Genomic DNA, 23,861 nt, shown 5'->3' on the forward strand with positions numbered 1-23,861 from the left:
AAAAAACGGACTTCAGATCTGTAATCAGCACACTCAAATTAGGATTGGTACACTTGTTTTTGTTCAGTAGCAAAATCAATGTAGACCAGGGTTATCAGGCAGTACCTCTCACTTGACGATATGTGTCAGAGGAAGAACAATTGTTTGTATGCATCTGAAGTCTGATTAGTGTAATGTGTAGCTAGTTGGCAATGTATTCAATGGAGGGGGAAAGGAATTGGCTACCCTACCCCATTATCTCCTGGCCTAGTTGCCTCATAAGTGGTGCCTTCGTGGTATCACTTGTGGGGTTCAGACCTATCTTCGGACAGTTGACTAAACAACAACAATGCGACACAAACTCAAATAGTTGTTCAAATGTTCTAGCACTGGCAACAGTCTGTAAAATGACTTGTTGCACAGGGTCTATAAATCATAAATGATACATCAGTTGAAATCAGTCACAAGTGGGAAGTCTTCATCAAATTGATGAGGTTGCAACTTCAGTATAACACTAACAAATGTATGATATAAGATTTCCACGTTGATAAGAACGTAAACCTGTCTGTTGGCAAGATATTAAACTAAATAATCTCAGACTCATGCATGACCCTAGATCATATATACCCAGATTGCTCTGCATTATAGGCTTTGACAGTAACAACTTTTGTCAGGTTTACTATGCTGCCATCTAGTTGTTACATAAGGAGTCACACCATAACTCCTATTTGAATTGCATTAGCAACTGTACTGTCATCTCGTGCTCGTTTATGGCGGATGGGTGATGATCCTGGTGGTTGTTCTCTTCAAAGTGCAACCGATTTTAACATAGGAATGAGCAATCTATATGTGATCTGGGGCATGACTAATAGAAGGTTAAGGATAAAAGTGCTGTGTTTCTAATGACATGGATGATATTTTGGGGGAGAATTACCAGTCTGAAGAAGAATCCAGTTCAGAAGATGAGGTGATAGGAGGAGGAAGAAGATAATGAAGACTGGCAGTGATATCCAGAAAAGACTCGCTAAAGACTGGAACTGAAAACTTGAGAACAATTTCAAATTTATAAGTTTTTCATTCTGTTCATTCTATAATCTTTTCAAAGTGTAGGTCATATTGTTAATGTTTAGGTAAAAGGACTTAATGCTCAGTCTTTTAAATTTGAGTTTTTTGCTGTAATTAGTTAAAATTTAATTGCAAAATGTGAAAATATAGTTTTGACAATTGTGTTTACATTCGTTCATATTAGGTAACAAATAATAATAATAATAATAATAATAATAATAATAATAATAATAATAATAATAATAATAATAATAATAATGTGTTAAAATTTAATTTTTGTTGTTTCTGAAAAATCTCTTTGTGGGATAAGTGCTTTTACACCATTTATATTATAAATTCAAAATTCTGCTCTTAAAGCTCTAAATCAACTACATGAATGGAATACATCAAATTTGATGGCACTCAATTTAAGCAAAAGTAACTACCAAATATTTTCACTTGGTAAAAAAGAAAGAGAATTCAATATCCAATACATTGGCCAACACCTTCCTAGGACTTATGAATCCAAATATCTTGGAGTTATTTTCGATAGTAAGTTAACATGGAGCAACCATTTGAAATACATTTCTGAAAAAGCTCGTAAAAGATTCTCCATTCTATAAAGACTAGCAGGAAAGAAATGGGGATGCTCTAGGAATACTTTGAACACTACATACAAAATGTTTATACAGCCAGTGCTGACATACTGCAGAGAAATTTTAATTACTTCACCTTTTATAAACGAAATAGAATATGTTCAAAACCAAGCTCTCAGACTCATTACTGGTGGAATCAAAACAACTCCAATATATTCTATGAGATTCCTCACTAATATTAACAGCATCAAAATGACAATAGAAGAAAAAGCACTGATTCAATATGAAAAACTTATCAGATTACCAGGAAACAATTGGCATTCATACAGTCCTCTCTGTAGATTGAAAACTCAAAAAAGTTTCATATCCATTGTTCAAGAATTAAAACAGAAAATCAATATCCCGAATTTAAAAGAAAACCTACAAATTAAACCAAACCCTTTAACTCTATTAAATATAGAATATAATCTCAATTTAACAGAAGAAATACTAAAATCAGAAGTAAACACTGAAATAATGAAACAATTGTCTTTAGAGACAATTAATATTAGGTACCCTCCACAAAACTGGCTTCATTTATACACTGACGGATCCTTGATCTCCAGAGAACAAGGTGCCAGTGCAGGTGTTACGTGCTGTCTCTTCTCACTTTAGAGATCTCTTGGGTATGGGACAACAAGTTTTGATGGAGAAATCATTGCAATAAGTGAAAGTCTCAGGAATCTTCTATGCCACATCAATAAATTTAAAAATGCAGTTATATTGTCAGACTCCAAAGCAGCTATTCTATCAATAGTCTCTAAACACACACCTTCATCTCAAACAGCAGAAATAACTAAAATGCTCTCTCAATTAATATCACTCAATAAAAGAATTGTATTCCAATGGATACCATCCCACTGTGGAATCCTGGGAAACGAGAATGCGGATGCTTTAGCAAAGAAGGGCAGCAATGCTACTTACAAACCTGTTACTAAATCTACATATTACTCTGTGAAATGATTTATTAAATCTACATACTTAGACTTCAACAAACAAAATTTGATAACACTATCTCAAGGGAAAAAATGGAACTCTCTGCATCAAAATCCACAGTTAATTCTCGATTTACTACGAAAATCATCTGTAGCTGCATTTAGACTGGCAACAGGCCATGATTGTTTGGCCAAACACCTGCATAGAATTGGAATATATCAATCCCCTAACTGCCCATTGTGCAACTCAAACCAAGAAATGGATTCGGAACACCTCAAAATCTGTGCTTCAGTGGCTGGCCATGATAATATCTTTGAAAAATATTGGAGTGCAAGAGGTCAAATGACTTTATTGTCAAACGCCTGGCATTAGAAAACAACAACAACTTATTATAAGATATATTATACAAACTGTCCACACCTTTGGAGTAACGGTTAACGAGTCTGACCATGGAACCAGGTGGCCCGGGTTCGATTCCCGGTCGGGACAAGTTACCTGGTTGAGGTTTTTTCCGGGGTTTTTTCCTCAACCCAATATGAGTAAATGCTGGGAAACTTTCGGTGCTGGACTCCACACTCATTTCACCGGCATTATCACCTTCATCTCATTCAGATGCTAAATAACCTAAGATGTTGAAAAGCGTCGTAAAATAACCTACTCAAATAAAATAAAAAAATTATACAAACTAAAAAAAGTTTTAAATGAATTCCAGCGAAGTTTCAAAATCAACAAAAACAGTTGTATCACTTTATCTTATTTTTATGTGAAATATCTGACATTTTTGTAATCACGATTACAGTGATTTCACTGCTTTACTTCAGGAAAGTGTTATGTAACACTATTAACTTAAAAAAAAAAACTTTCATTTCTTTGCACCCATATGTAATTATATAATTATACATAATAAAGAATTTACAAATTCATATATGTAATTAAAACAAGATATATAAAGTTACAAGTTACAATTATTCTGTATAGTAACAATGCCAGCCAATGGTATGATCTACAAGTAGTAAACAGAACTCGGGCTTGGTTTCCAGTGTTGTTTAGGGTGATCACCTGGTTGGTTTTTTATTTCTCCAAGATTTTCCTCAGTCATAAAGCGAATGACAGGTAATCCCATGACGAATCTTCGAACTCCTCTTGTCAAAATGTCATTTTGCTATCAATTATACTACTATGCAGTTGATACAGAGTCATTAAATAACCTATCAAAAACAATGATGCTGCAGGTACTTAGGTAAATAACTTAAATGCTATGGTAATTCCTGTTATCTACACTCACATTTCAAATATTAATCCCCAAATATTGAATTTGTTCAGTATGACGAGTTGGAATGCAACTTACTACACCACGTGGCTCTGAGAGGACAAGCAAAATGGGAAAATTACATTTCAAATAAGTTCCTCTCAGAATCTAGGAATGTTAGCATGCCATACACCAGTATCTCAATCCGATCTTGCATTCATCTGTAATCAGTACTTAATGAGAGGAAAGCAACCAATACTGTGTTTCGGACTGAAGTCCAATATTCCACCCGTGTTTTTTGAGATGACGCTGCTCCACAACACACTGAAGCTATGGTTGGAGGTCGAATAAGCTTCTATGTACATGCTGTCACTGTCATCTGTTGAGAACGAGTATATGACGCTGTTCACAAGACAGGTGTTGGATATGTTCTGGTGGGAGCGTCCCACGAATTCAAACCTCTGGGCACTGTGAGCACTCAATTCAGGAGAAAATCGGTACAGTTCTTTAGAGTATGTACCTGAAGACACAAAAAGAACATTTTTATGCATCACAGTACATTTATATATATATATATATATATATATATATATATATATATATATATACATACATACATACAGCGTGAGTATAAATGACTTCCCTGATTACGAAAATTATTTGTGGACAAACGAATGAACGTAAAAAATTGTTAAATATACGAGTGTATGGAGAAACTCTCCAAGTTTTTAAAACATACCTTATAGGTGCTCAATATGAGCTTCCCTTATGACCCTGCAGACATCAAGCCAGTAGTCCAATTCGTCCCACACACGGCTAAGTGTATCCATATCGATTGCAGCGATGGCATTGATGATGTGGGCGCATAACTCTGGGAGATTTTCCGGTAATGGAGGTACAAAAACAAAGTCTTTAACATACCCCCATAAGTAGAAGTCACACAGTCCTGAGTCAGGGGAACGTGAAGGCCAGGACAAGACATGCATGTCGTCTTTGTCGTTGCACTTTCCAAGTCCAAGCCCTTTCTTTTTTCTCGAACCCACCATGTCAGAACATGTTAGAAGAGTGGCTGATGCCACAGCTGGAGAGTGATAGTGCTAATTTCATATATCAACAAAATGGCGCTCCACCTCACTTCCACAACGAAGTCCGGACATTCCTGAATGACCGACTGCCAAACAGATGGATTGGTCGCGCGAGGAGAGATGACATGCAGCTTTTGTCATAGCCACCACGTTCCCCTGACTTAACACCGTGTGACTTCTACCTGTGGGGGGTTTGTTAAAGACTCTGTTTTTGTACCTCCATTACCGGAAAATCTGCCAGAGCTACGCGTCCGCATCATCAATGCCATCATTGCAATTGATATGGATACACTTAGCTGTATGTGAGACGAATTGAACTATCGGCTTGACGTCTGCAGGGTCACAAGGGAAGCCCATATCGAGCACCTATAAGGTATGTTTAAAAACTTGGAGAGTTTCTGCATATACTGCTATATATAACATTTTTCTACTTTCAATCGTTTGTCCACAAATAATTTTCATAATCAGGGAAGTCATTTATACTCACGCTGTATGTATATGTGTATATATATATATATATATATATATATAAAAAGATTTTGGTTTCAATAATTGAGAAATGAAAAGCTGAAGGAGAGACAAGAAAGAGGACAGAAATTAAATTTTATATGATATGAATACTGCTGCATAGCTCAGGCAGGTAACAGAAATAAAATTTCTTGGGAGATATTATGGGATACACTAAAATGGACCAAAATCATAATGGAAAGACTTTATATGGATGAATAAAATAATGATAAATGCCGATACTGTATCATTTGTAGGGCAAATTCGAAACATACCAGTGAGATAAATCCATTCTCCATGAGGCATTGCAGAGGTGAAAGCAATATTTGAAAGCAGTATTGTTTCGGCCATGATGAACCAACTGTCTGAACTTGGATGATAGCAGTAGACCTGAGGTCCAAACACAAAAATCTGGTCCTTGTGTGTGCAGCAGGCAGCTGAGTACAGGCTGTGGGGCAGCGATGCACAGCGACTCCAGCATTCTGACACAAACAAGTCACGTTAAGTTCTTGCTGCACATAGACTCCACAATATATCACAACTACTGTTACTTACTTGATCCAACATAATATTTCTCAACAGAGTCCATGATAACACAGTGACGGCCAAAACCACCAATGATGTAGATGTAGTCTCCCATGCAACAAACTGAATGGTGTCTTCGTGGGGAAGCTATGCTGTAACACAATAAAGGTACGGTCACACATTGCTACTTTTGCTGTGCAACTTTTGTACTGCAGCTGTAAAAGTTGCATGTCGTGTTCACACATAAGCCAAAAATAATGCGCTGCATGCTACTTTTCGTGCTGCGCAACCTGAGCGCTGCAAAAGTTGCAATTGGAGGTTACAAGTCTGTTCACACACAAGGTGCTACTTTTGCAGCCACAGTCTTGCTGCAGGTTTTCCGCTCAGTGTTGACTTCTCAATATACATTTTGTGGTTATGTTCACATTATTATGAAACTCATGTGATAGCTTACTTATCTATTATTTGCTTTTCTGTCCTAATATTCAGAAATTGGCATTATTTTTACTATAAAACCATTAAAACACCCATATACTTAAATGATAACAAACAGCATATTCACGGAATCAATGTTGGCAACCCTCCTGTTTGAAACTACACTAAGGAAAATTAAAAAAATGAATTATATCGTCAGCAAATATACTCAGACTGTGTTGTACATTAGTAACTGTTACAAATCGTTTATTTTCATCACATCTAACATTAAAATATATCCAAACAATAAAAGTATCATTGGCACATTTGGGTGGCAACTGCAGCAAAAATTTCAACAAAACCGATATCAAAAATGCTGCGGCTACAACCCTGAGAATCCTGCTCACACGTCGCTACTTCTAGGCTGCGCGCAGCGTGAAAAAGTAGCAGGCAGCAGGTTTGGCAGCCGCTACTTTTTGGGTTGCACCGTTGTTCACACATTGCAGTATAAGAGTTGCGCAGTTTTTTGTACTGCAGCACTGCAAAAGTAGCGACGTGTGACTGTACCTTAATACAGCATGGAAATATCTTCTCACATATATATTTCAAATGGCCCTACAAATTGACGAGTTCTTTCATTTCATGGAAGTTTCACTTAGTTGTCATATATCAACATGCACCAATCATGAAAATTATTAATGCAGTGTTACTACTTAATGTTTGAAGTTTTGCATCAATCATACCAGCTACCGTATTTGCTGGTGTATAAGACACTTTTTTTCTTTGAGAATAAGTCTGAAAAACAGGGTATCTTATAGACAATACTGAATTTGTGAATGGGTCAAAGCTTCAGGATGCTGTGAAAACTAAGATAGTGAATGCACTGGATGGTACAGAGAACTCAGATTCGGATTTAGAAGAGGTTTCAAGTGACCCTTCATTTAGCTCTGAAGATGAATTTCTGAATTTTGACGAAAATTAAAAGGTATTCTTTCCTAGTTAGATTAGATATTTGATGAAAGTAGACCCACGTATTACTCTATATTTTAAATACTGTAAATTCATTATAATACAGGTATTCAGTGATAAAGCTTTTTGTAATGGTTGGCATGTTTGAAATCCTGGTTGGGGCTTTTTCCCTCAACCAATTGAAGCATCATTACCATAGCCTGGGTTAAGTTCATGGTGCAGCGCGCTGTATTAGTACAAAAGTGCGGCAGTGTGGCAACAGAGTAATCTGTATTAGTACAAGAGTGCGGCCGTATGGCGAGAGTCATTCACTGCGTGCAAGTCTTCAGGTCTCTCCTCTGTCCCCCCCCAACTTCTTTTCTGAAAGGTGATGTGTCTAATATGCAGGCAAATACAGTAATTAAAAAATAAGATAGTCTAATTTTTTAAGTCTATTTTTAACATCTGCATATAAAGTTCAAACTTTGCTTGGGCGATGGACGTAATTTCTCATTAGACATGATTGCTTGGTATCCAGTGGTTAGGGCCTGGCTCACTCCATTAACCCTCTTGCTTCCCAGTAGAGTTCTGGAATTCTCATTTAGATATTGTGTATTAGATTTCATGTTGCCTCCTAGTGCATCTAATATTTTTATTGTGATGGCAAGAGGATTCTTCTACATTTTCGTATCTTGCAGGTTTAAATGCTCTGTTTATCCAAATTTTTAATCATAATTCTGTAGCCAGTGCAACTAGAACTGATGAAATATGCATTAAGTTCGTCATTTCCAGGAATCTTGGGTGTACTGTAGTGTCATTTTACAACTCTGTATTTGAAGTTTTCGACATGAAGAGCCACAGAATAATTGACCTGAAGTACAAATAAAACGATGTGTCTCCTAATATTTAGGCAGGGTTGCATATTTTGAAGAGCATAAAAGAGGACATATGTGCTGACATCTACTTCTAACCACAGATTGCTATGACAACTCTTTTTTTAAATAACCCTACTGTATGTGGGCTATGGATGTGATACATTTTTTTAACTTTCAACAACAAAATAATAATACAAACAATTCAACTGGTTGGTTAGAATCAAATTTTTAGTAAGTAACTAATTGTAAAAGTAGATGTGCTGAAACTACAAAAAATTAATAAAATATGTGTTTCAATACATTGGCATCCTATGAAACTCCTATGTCACTACATAAATACCTAATGGACTGTTACTTTCAGATGTACTTCGTTCTTCTTTCTGACGCTGACTGGCTCAATCATATTTCTCTGTAGATCTTATCTTACTTAACAACTGCTTATTGTTTAAGATAGGAGCGAAATTTCTCGCAAGGGAGTGATTATTATAATAAATTATATTGCGCTAGCAATATATCTCACAGTAATTCCAAGAATAAGTTGCCTCTTCATTTGCTTCACTAAGTTTGCATCAAAGAGAAAATGCTTTCCACATTTGCATTATACTTATTTCCATAGAGCTTCAAAGTGGGTTTTTGGTCTCATTCACAAGCATCTTCTATTCTGCTATATCCTGTGTTCTCTCTTTGTTCCTTCCTATGCGATTCAGGTCAAAGAGGACTTGATTTCTCCATATGAGTTTGGATTTCCCTGCCAAGCTGTTTTTAATAAGGAGGTGTCTTATCTTCTTAACACGGAGTCTTTTGCTCTTAACTATTGCTATTACATCTGGTTCAGGAAAATAAGAATCTGATTTTTGTTTTTTCTTGATCGCCAAATTCCATCTTTGTTCACTGGACCAGAAATTTTTTGCAACTTTGCTTTTGAAAGTTATTAATTTATGTTCAGTCTGTTTTGTGAGAGTCCATGTTCCTGCGCCATAAATTAGGGCTGGCTGTATGATTATGCATATGAATGCATTATTGTGATGAAAAAAAAAAAACCGTGCAATCTTCTAAAGTTCTGAGTGGCACATAATGTTTTTGAAAGTCAAATACTGAGTCCAGCTTTTGTGCCTGAATTTTAATGAACTCATCACCTTTGTATTGATTCACAAACTTCTTAAGGTTGCTGAAATGACAAAAATGAAATAATTGCTTCATCTTAATAACTATTCAAAAAATTGTTCCTTTAATATTAATTTCATATTCATTAACCAAAGTACATTTATACATACATAGTGTTCTCTCAAATGGCAGGTTTTTCACTGCAAATCCAGCATTCTCCAATATTTTCTATTTTCTGCCTTGCTCTTAATCTCCGCATATGATCCATATATCTTAATGCCATCTCTCATCTGATATCTTCTTCTGACCGAACTCTTCTCCCATTCACCATTCCTTCCAATGCATCCTTCAGTAGGCAGTTTCTTCTCAGCCAGTGACCCAACCAATTCCTCTCTCTCTTCCTGATCAGTTTCAGCAACATTCTTTCTTCACCCACTCTTTTCAACACAGCTTCATTTCTTATTCTGTCTTCATGTGCTCCATCCTTCTCCATTTGAACCATTATTTTATTATCAATTATTACTGGTTCCACGAAGCAGTTTACATCATCTCATTTATGAACACATCCCTATCCAGAAGAAATTCGATGAAAGGTTCCACCTTGTCCCACTCAAGTGACTCACTATGAGACATCCGAATGAAGGATGGAAACTGTTTCATGGGCTCCAATTTTTCCAGATATTCTATGCAGCTGTCATAATATAAGCTATTTACTTCTGCACAGAATTTGTCACACTCCGCATCAAGCTACTCCTTATGCTTTTCTTTTAAAAGGCTCTTAACTTTGAGGGATGTAAAACTGTTGCTCTTTCGTTCAGTGAGCATGTCGTGAACATAGAGTAGGATTTTCAGAACTTCTATGTAAAAAATTAAAACTTTGGAAACGCCATGAGAGCATTCAAATTGTAGTCAACGATCACTAGTCTATGAAAAACTTATCAGATTACCAGGAAACAATTGGCATTCATACAGTCCTCTCTGTAGATTGAAAACTCAAAAAAGTTTCATATCCATTGTTCAAGAATTAAAACAGAAAATCAATATCCCGAATTTAAAAGAAAACCTACAAATTAAACCAAACCCTTTAACTCTATTAAATATAGAATATAATCTCAATTTAACAGAAGAAATACTAAAATCAGAAGTAAACACTGAAATAATGAAACAATTGTCTTTAGAGACAATTAATATTAGGTACCCTCCACAAAACTGGCTTCATTTATACACTGACGGATCCTTGATCTCCAGAGAACAAGGTGCCGGTGCAGGTGTTACGTGCTGTCTCTTCTCACTTTAGAGATCTCTTGGGTATGGGACAACAAGTTTTGATGGAGAAATCATTGCAATAAGTGAAAGTCTCAGGAATCTTCTATGCCACATCAATAAATTTAAAAATGCAGTTATATTGTCAGACTCCAAAGCAGCTATTCTATCAATAGTCTAAACACATACCTTCATCTCAAACAGCAGAAATAACTAAAATGCTCTCTCAATTAATATCACTCAATAAAAGAATTGTATTCCAATGGATACCATCCCATTGTGGAATCCTGGGAAATGAGAATGCGGATGCTTTAGCAAAGAAGGGCAGCACTGCTACTTACAGACCTGTTACTAAATCTACGTATTACTCTGTGAAAAGATTTATTAAATCTACATACTTAGACTTCAACAAACAAAATTTGATAACACTATCTCAAGGGAAAAAATGGAACTCTCTGCATCAAAATCCACAGTTAATTCCCGATTTACCACGAAAATCATCTGTAGCTGTATTTAGACTGGCAACAGGCCATGATTGTTTGGCCAAACACCTGCATAGAATTGGAATATATCAATCCCCTAACTGCCCATTGTCCAACTCAAACCAAGAAATGGATTCGGAACACCTCAAAATCTGTGCTTCAGTGGCTGGCCATGATAATATCTTTGAAAAATATTGGAGTGCAAGAGGTCAAATGACTTTATTGTCAAATGCCTGGCATTAGAAAACAACAACATGATACTAATGATACAAAACAAAAAACCCGGACATTTTGCGACACGAATTTTAACCCAAAAAAAGAGGATCTGTCCGGGAAAAACTGGACTTATGTGCAGAGACCTAAAGTGTAGTATAATATACCTGCATTTGTACTCTAACTGTAACCTGCAGAAATTTTTCAACATTTTTCCTCATGTTACCGATTTTTGTTCAGTGTAGAATATATTGAACTTTAAAAAATAAAACAAAACAAGTGTCTCAGGACTCAGGAGGATATGGTGACCCTAGTTCAGGATAATTTGTATTCACCCAAGAAACAATATTGTAATAATAATTTTCTTCTTCAGCAATCAATTTGGCTTATGAGTACTTACTTTCACAAATATTCCATGCCTTGCCACTGCTATGAAGTCAAGGTAAATGTATGATTTAGCACTTTTGTAGTATTCTGCATGGTGAGGTTTTTTGTAGCATGTAGAATCATCCAATTTCCTGAGCTGCATAGTGATTACATAATTGGGAAAGGCAAATGTAATATGTGTTTAGTATGTACTCATGTATGGTGGTGAGAAGAAGCAGGCCTATTTAGGAAGAAAAGATGCCATTACTTATCTTCCAGCTCAGAAATCTTTGGTAACAAACAGTTCTGAAGGACCACAAAAATATGGAAAATGACTTGAACAGGCTATCAATCGCAAGTGATATAGAAACTTATTATGATCCCCTATGAGGGCCAAGGAAAATGCATTCGAGGCTCTAGACAGAAGACGAGCTCTTTATAATCATTCAATTTAGTATTGAAATAATGTAAATTGTATGCTGTAGGTGTCCATAACTATTTGAACTAGTTGATAGCGTTTATGACATGGTACAGTAAGAGTAATGATTTCGCACGTTTATGAGTGTAAACTACTGTACAACGAATGCTACTTCTGTGACACACATATAAACAATACCTTGTTTCATATTTCCACACCTCTCTGATTACATCATATTTCCAGATAGACTTGTTCCAGTTGCCATAACCTAGTAAATATTCACCACCAATCATATATAAATCCTGTCCTGTGAACAAATAGGAAACAATGTCACATTATGTTATAATGTTTTATTGAGTCTCCAGGATTTCTTTTTCTAAACAAAAGATAGGGTACTTAAAACTGTGCTGACATTGATGTTATGGACACTGAATACATTTTCTCGAATCCATACAACTATTTATGTGGTGTTACCTGTACACTACACAGACGAATAAAGATACTGTACTGGAAATATTTATTGTTAATGTTATTCTAACTCAAGCTTATGATGTAATGTAGATTAGATAGGTAGATCTAGTTAAACACTAATTACGAAATAGTATTTGCCATTTAAAGATTGTAGGCCTACCACATTATTTAGCAATGTGTATCATGCACCAACAAATAGCATGTAAATGTCATGGTGTAAATAATGACTTGACTTCTCACAAGGTTGGACAATTTAATAACCTCCTCAGCTGTGTAAGATCTTAAAAGCACATTCAATTGTGCCACTATGAAGTTAATATTTAATTGAAATTATTGTAATTAGGGCTCATAAAGAAGCCATTATTATATGGCACCAAGGACTCGGCCAAACCAATTATTACATCAATAAATGTGTGACGAAGTACACCTTTCTTAAGGATGCAGCTCTTTCCCGGCAATAACAATGGAAATGAGTTAGATTTAGGATATACGATTGAAATTTACATCACTGTTGACATCTCACTTCTTTCATTCTTATAAAATTTAGTGGTAGAGATTTCTTTAGTCGGGCAATTGAAATGTAGGAGCAGTGTAAAACTCCATATATGTATGATATATTCGGGAAAAACGTAATACGGCGAACGCAAAGCTCCGCCCACGTCCCCTTTCCACTTTTCCCCTACAAGCTCACCACACACCCTAGCGGGAAAGAGTGGAAATAGGGGTTTAGGGTGGGTTGACATCTAGTGTAGGAAAGTGGAACAAAAAGAGTAACGACATCTATAAAGCAAAAGAGGAACTTCGTCCTGTCAGTCTCTCTCCTCTCTCTAGCCTCTCCTTCTCTGTTCCTTGCTTCATGTCGCTCTTTTTTTTTTTTTTTCTTACGACTTCGCAGAAGGGGAGATTCGATCCGAGAAAGTTCGTAACTAAACCTAAACGCACGCTTTTTGTTCACGCTTTAGACCTCTCGGCTACCGAGGCGAGTTGGGGGTAGAAGGGAAAATGAATCTATTTATGTTTAAGGGAACTGCCATAACGTATTGTAGAAGGGGACAATGACCAAATAGCGTGGGTAGAAACTGGTGGGCTTGTGAATGTTGCTTGGTAGGGGTTGACTACGGGGATGGCATAAGTGTTAACGCGCGGAGCTTCATTGTGTCTGTGTCCAACTTCGTGTACAGACGTAACCACGTGTAGTGATGATCCATACCGAAGACGTGTACTTCTTCCTGAAAATGTCCAGGGAGAATTTGAAGGCGGATCCGGTAAGGTACTGTGAGGAGCATGGACTATTGCTAGTCATTACGAGTGTCAACCTGTGGGAAAAAAAGACTATTGTGTTACTTCGAGGATGTGCAAAGGGGAAGTTAACAGGTGAGTGTTGTTTAATGAAAACCACATTACATTGTGTTGTGTTGTGTCAGTACATGTTGTGGACAGTTGTCTAATGCGTATTGTCTAATGCGTATTGCATTGTGGTTATGGACAGTTGTCTAATGCGTATTGTCTAATGCGTATTACAATGTGGTAGGCACTGTGGTTGTGGACAGTTGTCTAATGCGTATTACAATGTGGTAGGCAGTGATCCATCGAAGCGGGACAGATAGTAGAGAGAGAGAGCATGCGAGCGAGGAGCCGAGCGGCGCGGGTGGGGATAACTTCCCCTACTGGCGTTCGCCGTAATACATTTTTGCCTAGAGCTCCTCACCTCCCGAAGTTAAAACTATACATTCTGGGATAATGCATAAGTTTAATAATGATCAAGAAATTGGATTTCTTCTGATTTTTCCTGGATATTTTAGGCCAACTTAGATGGTAGTTCAGCTCTGGTCTTATTAATTGGTGATCAGGTAAGAAAAATATGGATCCTACTGATGATTGACTCCAGTCATTTACATATTATATATCATGGTGTTGTGTAGATATTTTGTGGAGGTGAAAGACCAAGTAATAGCGAGCGGTCGTGTCAAAAATGCAATAGCACCACTTGGGAAGACACGAATGAAAGTTCCGTCACCCAATAATGTTTCAGCTGTAGTCTTTGCTTTCTGCCTTAAATTATATTTACAATGCTTTATTGTATGTTTTCTGCCTTAGATTATGTTTAAAATGTCTTGTTGTATTTCTCCCCCCCCCCTCCAGTCACACAGTCTTTATTTAATGCTATAATGTCTGAAGGGATCCAGTACAATATTACTTCTTTGTAGAGTCTTGAAACATTTTCACAACTGTGTGGATTTCATGTAGGTTAGCTTGATGTTTACTGTTTGGAGTGCTGATTTGGAATCACTAAGTTGATTTTACTGAATTTGTTATGTTAATATTGATTTAAAGTTGCTTTGAAGCTGTATCGAGTGTTTCTAGATTCCTATTATGAGGTTGGAAATGTCCCAAGTGATAGGTAGAAACTTGAAATGCTACATGATCTCCAGACCACTTCTCTGTGATTCACCCTGATCAATGTAAAATTATTCAGACAAGAGGCCAAATGTGACATCCAAAAGCAGCAGAAAATGTAAGAATAAAAACTACAATTTTATTCCAAAATTATGATATAAACAGTGGGTTGAAGCAATTTCTCGTCTACTTCTCAGACAATCTGGGTCTCTTTTTATGACATTCATTTCGGAATTAATGGAAAAAGAGTGTGATTATAAAAACTGAAGAATCCCAAATGTAAAGATATACATTGTGTGCTAGTGATATTTCCAGAAGGATTTCTTATGATGTACATTTTGACATATTCAAGATGAATAAAATTTTTTCAATGGTTTTCTTCAGTGACAATTTGAAAAAGTGTTCACATATTACAATTTGTGATGATAAATGTGTACTTCCCAAATGTATTGAGGTATCTGTGGTGAGAACAGTCTGCAATACAGCTTGGCTAAATAGAAAAAAAAAATGACAAAATTGTAACAAGTATCTTTACAATAAAAGCATAAACATACAATATTAAATGAACCCTATGGTATCTGATGTCATGTAATTTCAACCCAAAGACCTGATAAAAGTGATGCAAGAGGCATTACATGAAATCATAACTTTGTCGTAATGACTTCAACAAAAAAAGATGTATATGTCCATTGCCTACCCACTTCATTTTACGTGATTTGGGTTCCATATAGGGTGGATAGATGGCAGGACTGTGACCCATTTTCTAGTTGCACACCACTTCTGCGGGCCACACTGTACATGATGTGTATCTGTGGAGAGTTATGTCTTGTACAAGGGTGAGTGTATGGAATGAGTAATGATGATGAAGATTGGAAAGGGAGAAGGGAAAACCTGGTGCTGGCACATGTCTAGTCCTGTTGAATAACACAAAGGGGACTGCACGGCTTAACTTCCCGTCCAACTGTCAACAGTGACATATGCCTTCTCTCCATATGCACTGCAGAGAGATTTGGGATTTAACTCAGACATATTGGTGCACAATCTAGTGATTAGAAGTTGTGCACCGCCACCTCTCCTAGTCCCGAGGTAGAAGTTTTACATGAAAATTTCTGATTCCCACTGGGGATAGAACCCAAGCTGGCTAGTGTGAAGGCAGACATGCTACCACAGAGCTAACTATATTAAGCAACATTTTTCTCAATTCTAGCAAAGAAATAAGCTACAATGAAAAACCAAAAAATTGTTTCACGATTGTCCCTGCTATCAAAATCTTTACAACTTATTTCTGAAAATTCTATGATTATTCTTGATATATCTATTTATCAGAGCTCAATTTCAATCCAATATAAGATGAAATGCAAATATATAGACAGAAATGAATACAACACACACGAAGAATGGGAAAAGATTAACAAATTGAATGGTGAAATACCGACCAACATAGACTTCTTAAAGGACTTCTTGACAGCTAATGAGACCACTGGGCCTAAAGCCGTGATTGCATGATGATTAATGATTCTTAAACTTCTGATCTCGAGATACTATACCTTTGCAAACGATCTTGTAGCCAGTAGGTTCTAGGGGTCCTTCATTGGCTTTAGACAAATGAAGAAATGGTATTGGATACTGTGCCTTTTCTTCTTGAAAGTAGATCAAGTAAGGCTTTCCATTATTATCTATAACCTTTTCAGTTTCCATATCATCTTCTGAAATCTTTCATTTGCTGCCCAGCCGGCACATCTTGTGGCCAACTACACAAGGAAACACCGGCAATGAGCGAGAGGATACTGACAATAATTGCTTAGCATTCATGAAAGTCTCGCTGCTGAATCTAATGTGGTCACATGAATGCACGTCAACAGATCGATCGTCCTCTGGAGTACTTGCTGCTTTTGTAACACTGCAACAGTTATTGAGTAAGCTGCATATTTCAGCTTTCTTTTGCTCTGGCACCCAGCTGTTTTCCTCTTCAAGCAACACTTCACTGTCTATTCTGGTCGAACTAGTTGAAGTTTGGGTTTGTACATCAGAATCTAAAACATCAAAAACTGTTTCTTCTTTAATGCATATGATGCACTGCAGGATCTGAGCACATTCCTCGTCCTCACTAATAACAGGGTACAAAAGCATTGATCTAATATCTGAAGGTGAAATATCGACGAAACGGACGCAGTTCAGAATCTTTCTGACATGTTCTTTTCTTTCTGACAATCTGTCTTGTAACCAATACAGACCTGCTTCGAATACTTCAAATTTACCTTCTGTGGTGTTAAGGCCATTGTTTCTAAGGTACTTCTCCAAGTAATCAATTGTAAGTTCAAAGAATGTGTCTGTGTCCTTGACTTGAGCAAATTCCCACAAAGCCACTGCTTGTGCTTTATGTTTCAGTGTGATCAAGTCCAACTCATCAGCTATTATCATGGTCTGAAGACACGTTGACACTGTGAGCCATTGATGTACTATCATGTCGATGCAAATCTTCTGGACTGATTCAAATTGAAGCATACTGGATGCTTGAAGCACTGATAAGATGTCATTTGATTTCAGTATGTCGACCTCTTTCCGCTCCACAGATTGAAGCAGTACTGCCATGGCATCAGGATCCACACCCTGCAAATATTCCAAACATAAGAAAACGCTTATCAGTAATGAACATGGAACATCATACTCAACAAAATTGAGTCTTGGCAATAATATAAAAATAGGCATATTTTTTATATTTTATTTTAACAGTCTTCTCATTCTCTTTGAAACTAGATCCACAATAATTACACCGACTGTGTCTAACATTTTTTTAGTAGGTTATTTTACGACACTATATCAACATCTCACGTTATTTAGCATCTGAATGAAATGAAGGTGATAATGCCGGTGAAATGAGTCCAGGGTCCAGCATCGATAGTTACCCAGCATTTGTTCATATTGGGTTGAGGGAAAACCTCAACCAAGTAACTTGCCCCAACCGGGAATCAAACCAAGGCCACCTGGTTTACCAGCCAGTATGTCTAACATAAAACAACGTATAAGCAAATAACAAACAATTTTTTTTCTACCAGTCATAGCTCAAGAGATTCATACTGGATGGTTAAAAAAATGCGTTCTTGTGTCATTGTCTCCAAGATTGAGGATATCACTGCAGAAGGAAAATGGATCTGAAAATGAGTTGTCAAGGTAAGCTGCTAAAAAGATTTACTTTTTTTGTTGTATGTAAAAACTCCAAGAAAGTTTTTGTATCATTTCACTGTTTTCTAAAATAGTATTTATTTTGTTGAAGTGTTTGCAGTTAACATTAAGATGAAAATATTAGTTATATTTGCATGTACTAACGTCATTAAATAATTATTGGCAACTAATACACTGCATTTAAAGAAAATGTGGGTAATTTTATTTTTACATTCTCTCGACATAGTCTCCACTCATGTAAACAACCCATCACCTGATTTTAGTAAAATGTCTATGCTATCACTGTCAGTAGCGTTTTATCAATAGTGTTTGCAGACCATCAGCTTGAAATAGTATTATTTTGAGTTGAAGCAAATGCTGCATAGTGGTTCTCTTAGTTTATAAAGCAAGTCGATGTAACATAAACTCATATCAGACGGATGTATATAGGGTTCACTAACACCTATCACTGCTTATGCTGAAGAAACTTGATTACAGTGTGATAATATGACACTATGCAATGTCATGAAGAATGATGGAATTTTTGGTTTCAAGTACCAGATTAGGTCGTTTTGAATAGCACTGTTTTAATTTTTCTCTCAGCAAACTTTAACCTTAATAAATACATATTGTTAAAATCTTGTGAACATATTTCAAGGTGCATTTCGATACACGCCAATATTCAAAGTTTAACTATCAAGTAAAGTGCAAAAAATTTCAGGCACAACCAACTAGAATTGCTTGCAAATGAATGTGTCGGCAAAAAATATTTCATGAACATATTATACTTTAATATAAGTAAAAAAATATACTAAAACAGCAAAATTTGCACCTCTGATAACTGAAATATGGGATTGATAGTTACATGTTTCAACAGTAGATTAAGAATTTTGCCACCTATATTTAAAGATCATATGCAGTGTAATCCAAATATATAAACTCACACCTAATACTAAAACTTTTCGGGTGTTTTATTTATGTTGTTATTAGAGATTTAATATTAATTTTATTACTTTTCTGGACTGGCGGCCAAGGTAGCTCAGTTGGTAGAGCAGCTGACTACGGACTGGAAGGTCCAGGGTTCGACCCAGGTAGTGACGAGATTTTCTCGTTGCCAAACTTCCAGAATGGCCCCGAGGTTTACTCAGTCTCCTATAAAATTGAGTACCAGATCTTTCCCGGGGGTAAAAGGTGGTCAGAGTGTAGTGACGACCTCATTCTAATGCCGAGCTCAAGAAAGCATGGGGCTCTATCTCCATGCCCCCCCCCCCCAAGTACCTTCATGGCATGTAAAGGGGATAAGTACCTTTACCTTTTTACTTTTGTGGACTGAGTAAATTCATTATACATAATGTGTGAAGCATTGAATTTATTACTATTACAGTTTTAGGGAATTTGCAACAATTCTTATGAACCTCTTGTCACTATTTATCCATACACAGAAACAAACTTAACCTACTGTAATTACGACCTGGAGGTTGTCACACCTTCAGAATGCCACTGTAACGTAGTATACTTAAGTCATTGTTACACGTGTCCAAAAAAGGCAACTAGGCCTACAAAAAAAAATCGAATTTCCATTTTACAGAGAGGTGATCTCTCACACGACTCACACGCATTTTGGACCATTTACCAATACAGGGAATAAGCCTAACCTGACTTCTCCCCATTACAGTGGTCATCTGGAGATTAGCGTAGCCTAGTAAATGGCATTCGTTGTTCGTTCGTGACAGTAGCCTAAGCCTCTGGGAACTGTGATATGAAGGTGGCTAAATTCAGTTCATCTAATATTTTACGTGTCGGTAGACGTCTATTAAAACATAAAACTAAATACTAGACACTATTCAAAACTATGAAATCTACCAGCCTGAATTTCAATGGTCGATTTTTCCCTTTCGACAAAATGTTCACCGAACATTGCTTGAAAATACGGACTTTGTTCTGCCAGAACTTTACGGTAACAAGGAAATTTCATATTTCCTACTTTCAGTATAACATCATAATTCTTCGTTGCTTCCTTTGCCATTGTGAAGAGGCGCCTTACTTCTTTCGCATAGGATCACACAGGACTTATCTATCCGGATCCTGAGTTAGGATTTATCTTATCAGGTTGTCTAGAATTTTCTTTTTCGAAATAAATTATTGTACACATGACTTTTTCTTGAAACAAATACAACGACATATAAGTAATAATATTGAAGAATTTGGCCTTCTAGTTACTCTTCGTCTCTCTTCAAATTCTTCTAGCACTCCAATGATAGCGAGTCATAGATGCCAAAGGTATATCGCCTTTAGTATTTTTGAAACATATCCAAACAATCTTCTTTAATGTATATTTGCATTATCATAAATTACACTCAAGTCATTATACTTAAGGGGATAGGGTGGTCAATTTTGTAATTTCCACATTTTTACATTTAGAATTGTGAAACTTTCACAGCATGTACTTCATATTCACACAATACCCACAATATACTAATAAATTGTTATTAACATTTAATAATTGTTGCAAACAAAGAAAAATAAACATTATGAGGATACGTTATTTTTTTTAATAACTCTGGAAGTATTCGAGATAAATTCATGAATCTTTTTTTAAAGTGAAGCTGGTATCATAATCTACATTTGTGGGTATTTTTATTTTCCTAGGACGCATTTTACTGCTTCAAAATGCTGTCTAAATGAATTCTAATAAAAAGTGTTGCACAATTATAAACAAATAATTGATTATCATCCTAATATCATTCAGATTACATTCATCACCCCCCCCCCCAAATGCAGATAATATAATGATGAACATATGCTAAAAATTTCATTGATTAAAGTTCTCGTTAACACTTTGTTAAAAACATAAAATTTACTCTGTCACATGTTAAAAGTGTTAAAATTGTTAAAAAGGTATTTACCTTCGACAGACGGCCCGTTTCGACGCTATTTGTCGTCGTGTTCAGTGTCTCTTGAACCAGAGACACTGAAGACGACGACAAATAGCGTCGAAACGGGCCGTCTGCCGAAGGTAAATACCTTTTTAACAATTTTAACACTTTTAACGTGTGACAGAGTAAATTTTATGTTTTTAAAAATTTCAGCTCATTATCTCTAATAGTTTCAGAGTTATTCGATAGTGAAGTTCATAAATATAGAAAAATATGATTATTGAGAAAACTGAAGTCAAAGTTACAAGTGTTTTTTTAATACAGTAACTGATTCTTTTTTAAACTTACCGATCTTCTGTTGGCCTATGGTCTTCTAAAATCCTCCAGCACTGTATGTGGTACCTTCCTTTTCTGTTTTCTTTTGTTCAACTCTCAGTTTAGCTGATCTGACAATCTGTCTATACTTCTTATATTTTTCAGTGGTGCGAATCATGTACAGGTTAGTTCTTCTTTCATCTCTTCTCCAAGCTATATCTATGGTGTTTCTACCTGGTGACAGGCCACTTTCTTTCTGTAGTTGTACAACAGTACAGTACAATCCAGAATTATATTCTGCCACTGCCTTTCTCACAGCTAATTCAATACGGTGTCTATGAACAAATGTAGTCTTAGGACACTTTGACCAAATTATGTTGTGTATCGACTCATTTGAATTTTGAGTTTTTCCTTCCACACATCTTTCAAGAAGAGATTCATGTGCTAGTCTACTATAGAGAGGAATAACTGCTTTTAGTACATTTTTATTGATTGGTGTATGTATACAGTCACCATGTTTTCCAGGGTTCTCACCCTTTGCAATCATCCTATTGTAAAAACACCAACTTTCTTCATCTGTTGGACACTTTATATGCCGGGGTTCATCATCTGTAGAGGAGCAGTGGTATAATGTAGCATATATATATATATATTAGACTTCATAGCCTGCACATTGTCTAGATTTTGGACTATACTATTTCTATAGTAATGCTGTAAGGTTTCTATAGTTTTGGATTTCAGACTACCTTTTGTCACCCCACCAAGTGTTATACCCATCTTACTACTTTCTCCGACTAATTTCTTCAATCCAGTACCGGTACCTAATCTTTTGGCAACATGGTTCACAGTGCAGACATTTATATAGAAGCTGATTTGACGGGTAAAAAGTCATTGCACACAATTGAGTGTTGAATCAAAATTTACAGAAAGAATTAGGGTATCCAGATAAAATACAAAAAAATAATTGTATTTTTCATGAAAATTCATCAAAAATTGACCAGCCTATCCCCTTAAGTAGACAAGTACTCTACTGCCACATCAGATAAAACTGCGTTCACCGCATGCGATTTATTCAGTTTCACCAACTTCTGTCATTAAAATATCCTTTGGAACACCATTGAATAAAGCAGAAAAATCTACACATAAACCAGGACGTGTGCACTATTACCGGTATATACTAGCCGTACCCGTGCACTCCGCTGCACCCGTTAGAAATAAATATAAAGTAATTACATAATTAAAATAGGACATTTGATCCAGGGAACATTCGTGTTTGATAGAAGGATAAATCGTTTAATATGTTACTTAATTTAAATTGTATTTAAAATATTAAAATGCGATCATTTTGATCCAGAGACCACTCATTTGGTGCAATGACAATTCCTTTAACATGTTTCTTAATTGTTATTACCAATTATTTTTGGAAAAGCGAAAATTAACAGAAAAATTTTGGCTACAGATTTATTATTATGTTTATATTATATTATATTATGAAAAAGTGTGTTGATAACGGATGTACTCGAATTAGAAAGTTTTTAATTTGTTGTGGGAGCTCTTGAATCTCAGGAGAAACAACTTTTACAACAGTGCAACATAATCTGCTTGGCTCATTACCCAATTTTTTTGCATTGCATTTATTGTATATGTATTTTATGTATTTTAACACGATTCAATTGAGCATAGTTAAAATTTGAATTATAAAATAATGGATTGCTAAGCTAACGTACTATTACTGCATACTAAATCAATACACTCTCGTTGTTCGTTAATTCTCTGAGATAAAAATGAATATGTTCATAAACATTATTATAAGAAATACAGGAAATGAATATGCAGAATAACCTATCAAGTTTTCTGTGCATAAGAAGCTATTTTAATCTTACCTGTCCTCAATTCACTCACAAGTTACTGTAATAACATTATAGCATTATGTCCATCCAGAGAAACTATACTTTCCAATGATGAAATAATAATTAATTATACAAATCGGTTAATTTAGCTTCTGATATTACTTCATACAAACACAGAAACATTGTCTGTAGGCTGTGTTTCATAGCTTTCGATTGTTGTGTCCAAGGCCCCTTATAGATGAAGTCATTTGTTTTTTATTTCAATACACCGCCTTAGATGGCAGTTATTTTAATTTTAAAACTCATTTATCTCATTAAATATCAGTCCTATCAAAATTTTTCAGAGAATGAAACTTACCAGAAATCATTTTTAAAGAAACTTTTGTTATGTAACATATTTCACAAAAATCAATAATAAGCGAGATATTTCGATTTATTTAATTCAGGCCCCCTTATAACCCCCCTTTTAAATAACGTATTTTGAATGCCATATAGCCTATAATCTAAGTTACAACGAACTTAATTTATATTCCAATTTTCATCGAAATCGGTTCAGCCATTATCGCGTGAAAAGGTAACAAACATACAGACAAGATAGACAGACATACAAACAAAAATTAAAAAAAAAAAGCGATTTTCGGTTTCAGGGTGGTTAATTATATATGTTAGGACCAATTATTTTTGGAAAATCGAAAATTACCAGAAAAATTTCGGCTACAGATTTATTATTAGTATAGATTAGATTTT

At 35.7% G+C, this 23,861-nt stretch overlaps 1 protein-coding gene across 5 annotated transcripts; it reads right to left on the minus strand.

Annotated features, from left to right (window-relative positions):
* Nucleotides 1–3,469: 3,469 nt before the first annotated feature.
* On the minus strand, nucleotides 3,470–21,568 carry LOC138704750 (kelch-like protein 38). Of its 5 annotated transcripts, none has more exons than XM_069832929.1 (6): nucleotides 21,298–21,568; nucleotides 16,459–17,521; nucleotides 12,242–12,350; nucleotides 5,991–6,112; nucleotides 5,711–5,917; nucleotides 3,470–4,363 (listed from the first exon to the last, which is right to left on the minus strand). In XM_069832929.1, the coding sequence occupies exons 2-6, from the start codon at nucleotides 16,607–16,609 to the stop codon at nucleotides 4,071–4,073; spliced, it is 882 nt and encodes a 293-aa protein (XP_069689030.1). In that variant the 5' UTR covers nucleotides 16,610–17,521; nucleotides 21,298–21,568; the 3' UTR covers nucleotides 3,470–4,070. The 5 variants fall into 5 exon arrangements, with proteins under 5 accessions (XP_069689030.1, XP_069689027.1, XP_069689028.1 ...); XM_069832926.1 differs by lacking the exon at nucleotides 21,298–21,568 and adding an exon at nucleotides 19,941–20,121; XM_069832927.1 differs by lacking the exon at nucleotides 21,298–21,568 and adding an exon at nucleotides 19,937–20,121.
* Between the last annotated feature and the right edge of the window lie 2,293 nt (nucleotides 21,569–23,861).

The sequence above is a fragment of the Periplaneta americana genome, chromosome 8, assembly GCF_040183065.1.
Source record: "Periplaneta americana isolate PAMFEO1 chromosome 8, P.americana_PAMFEO1_priV1, whole genome shotgun sequence".
Lineage (NCBI taxonomy): Eukaryota > Metazoa > Arthropoda > Insecta > Blattodea > Blattidae > Periplaneta > Periplaneta americana.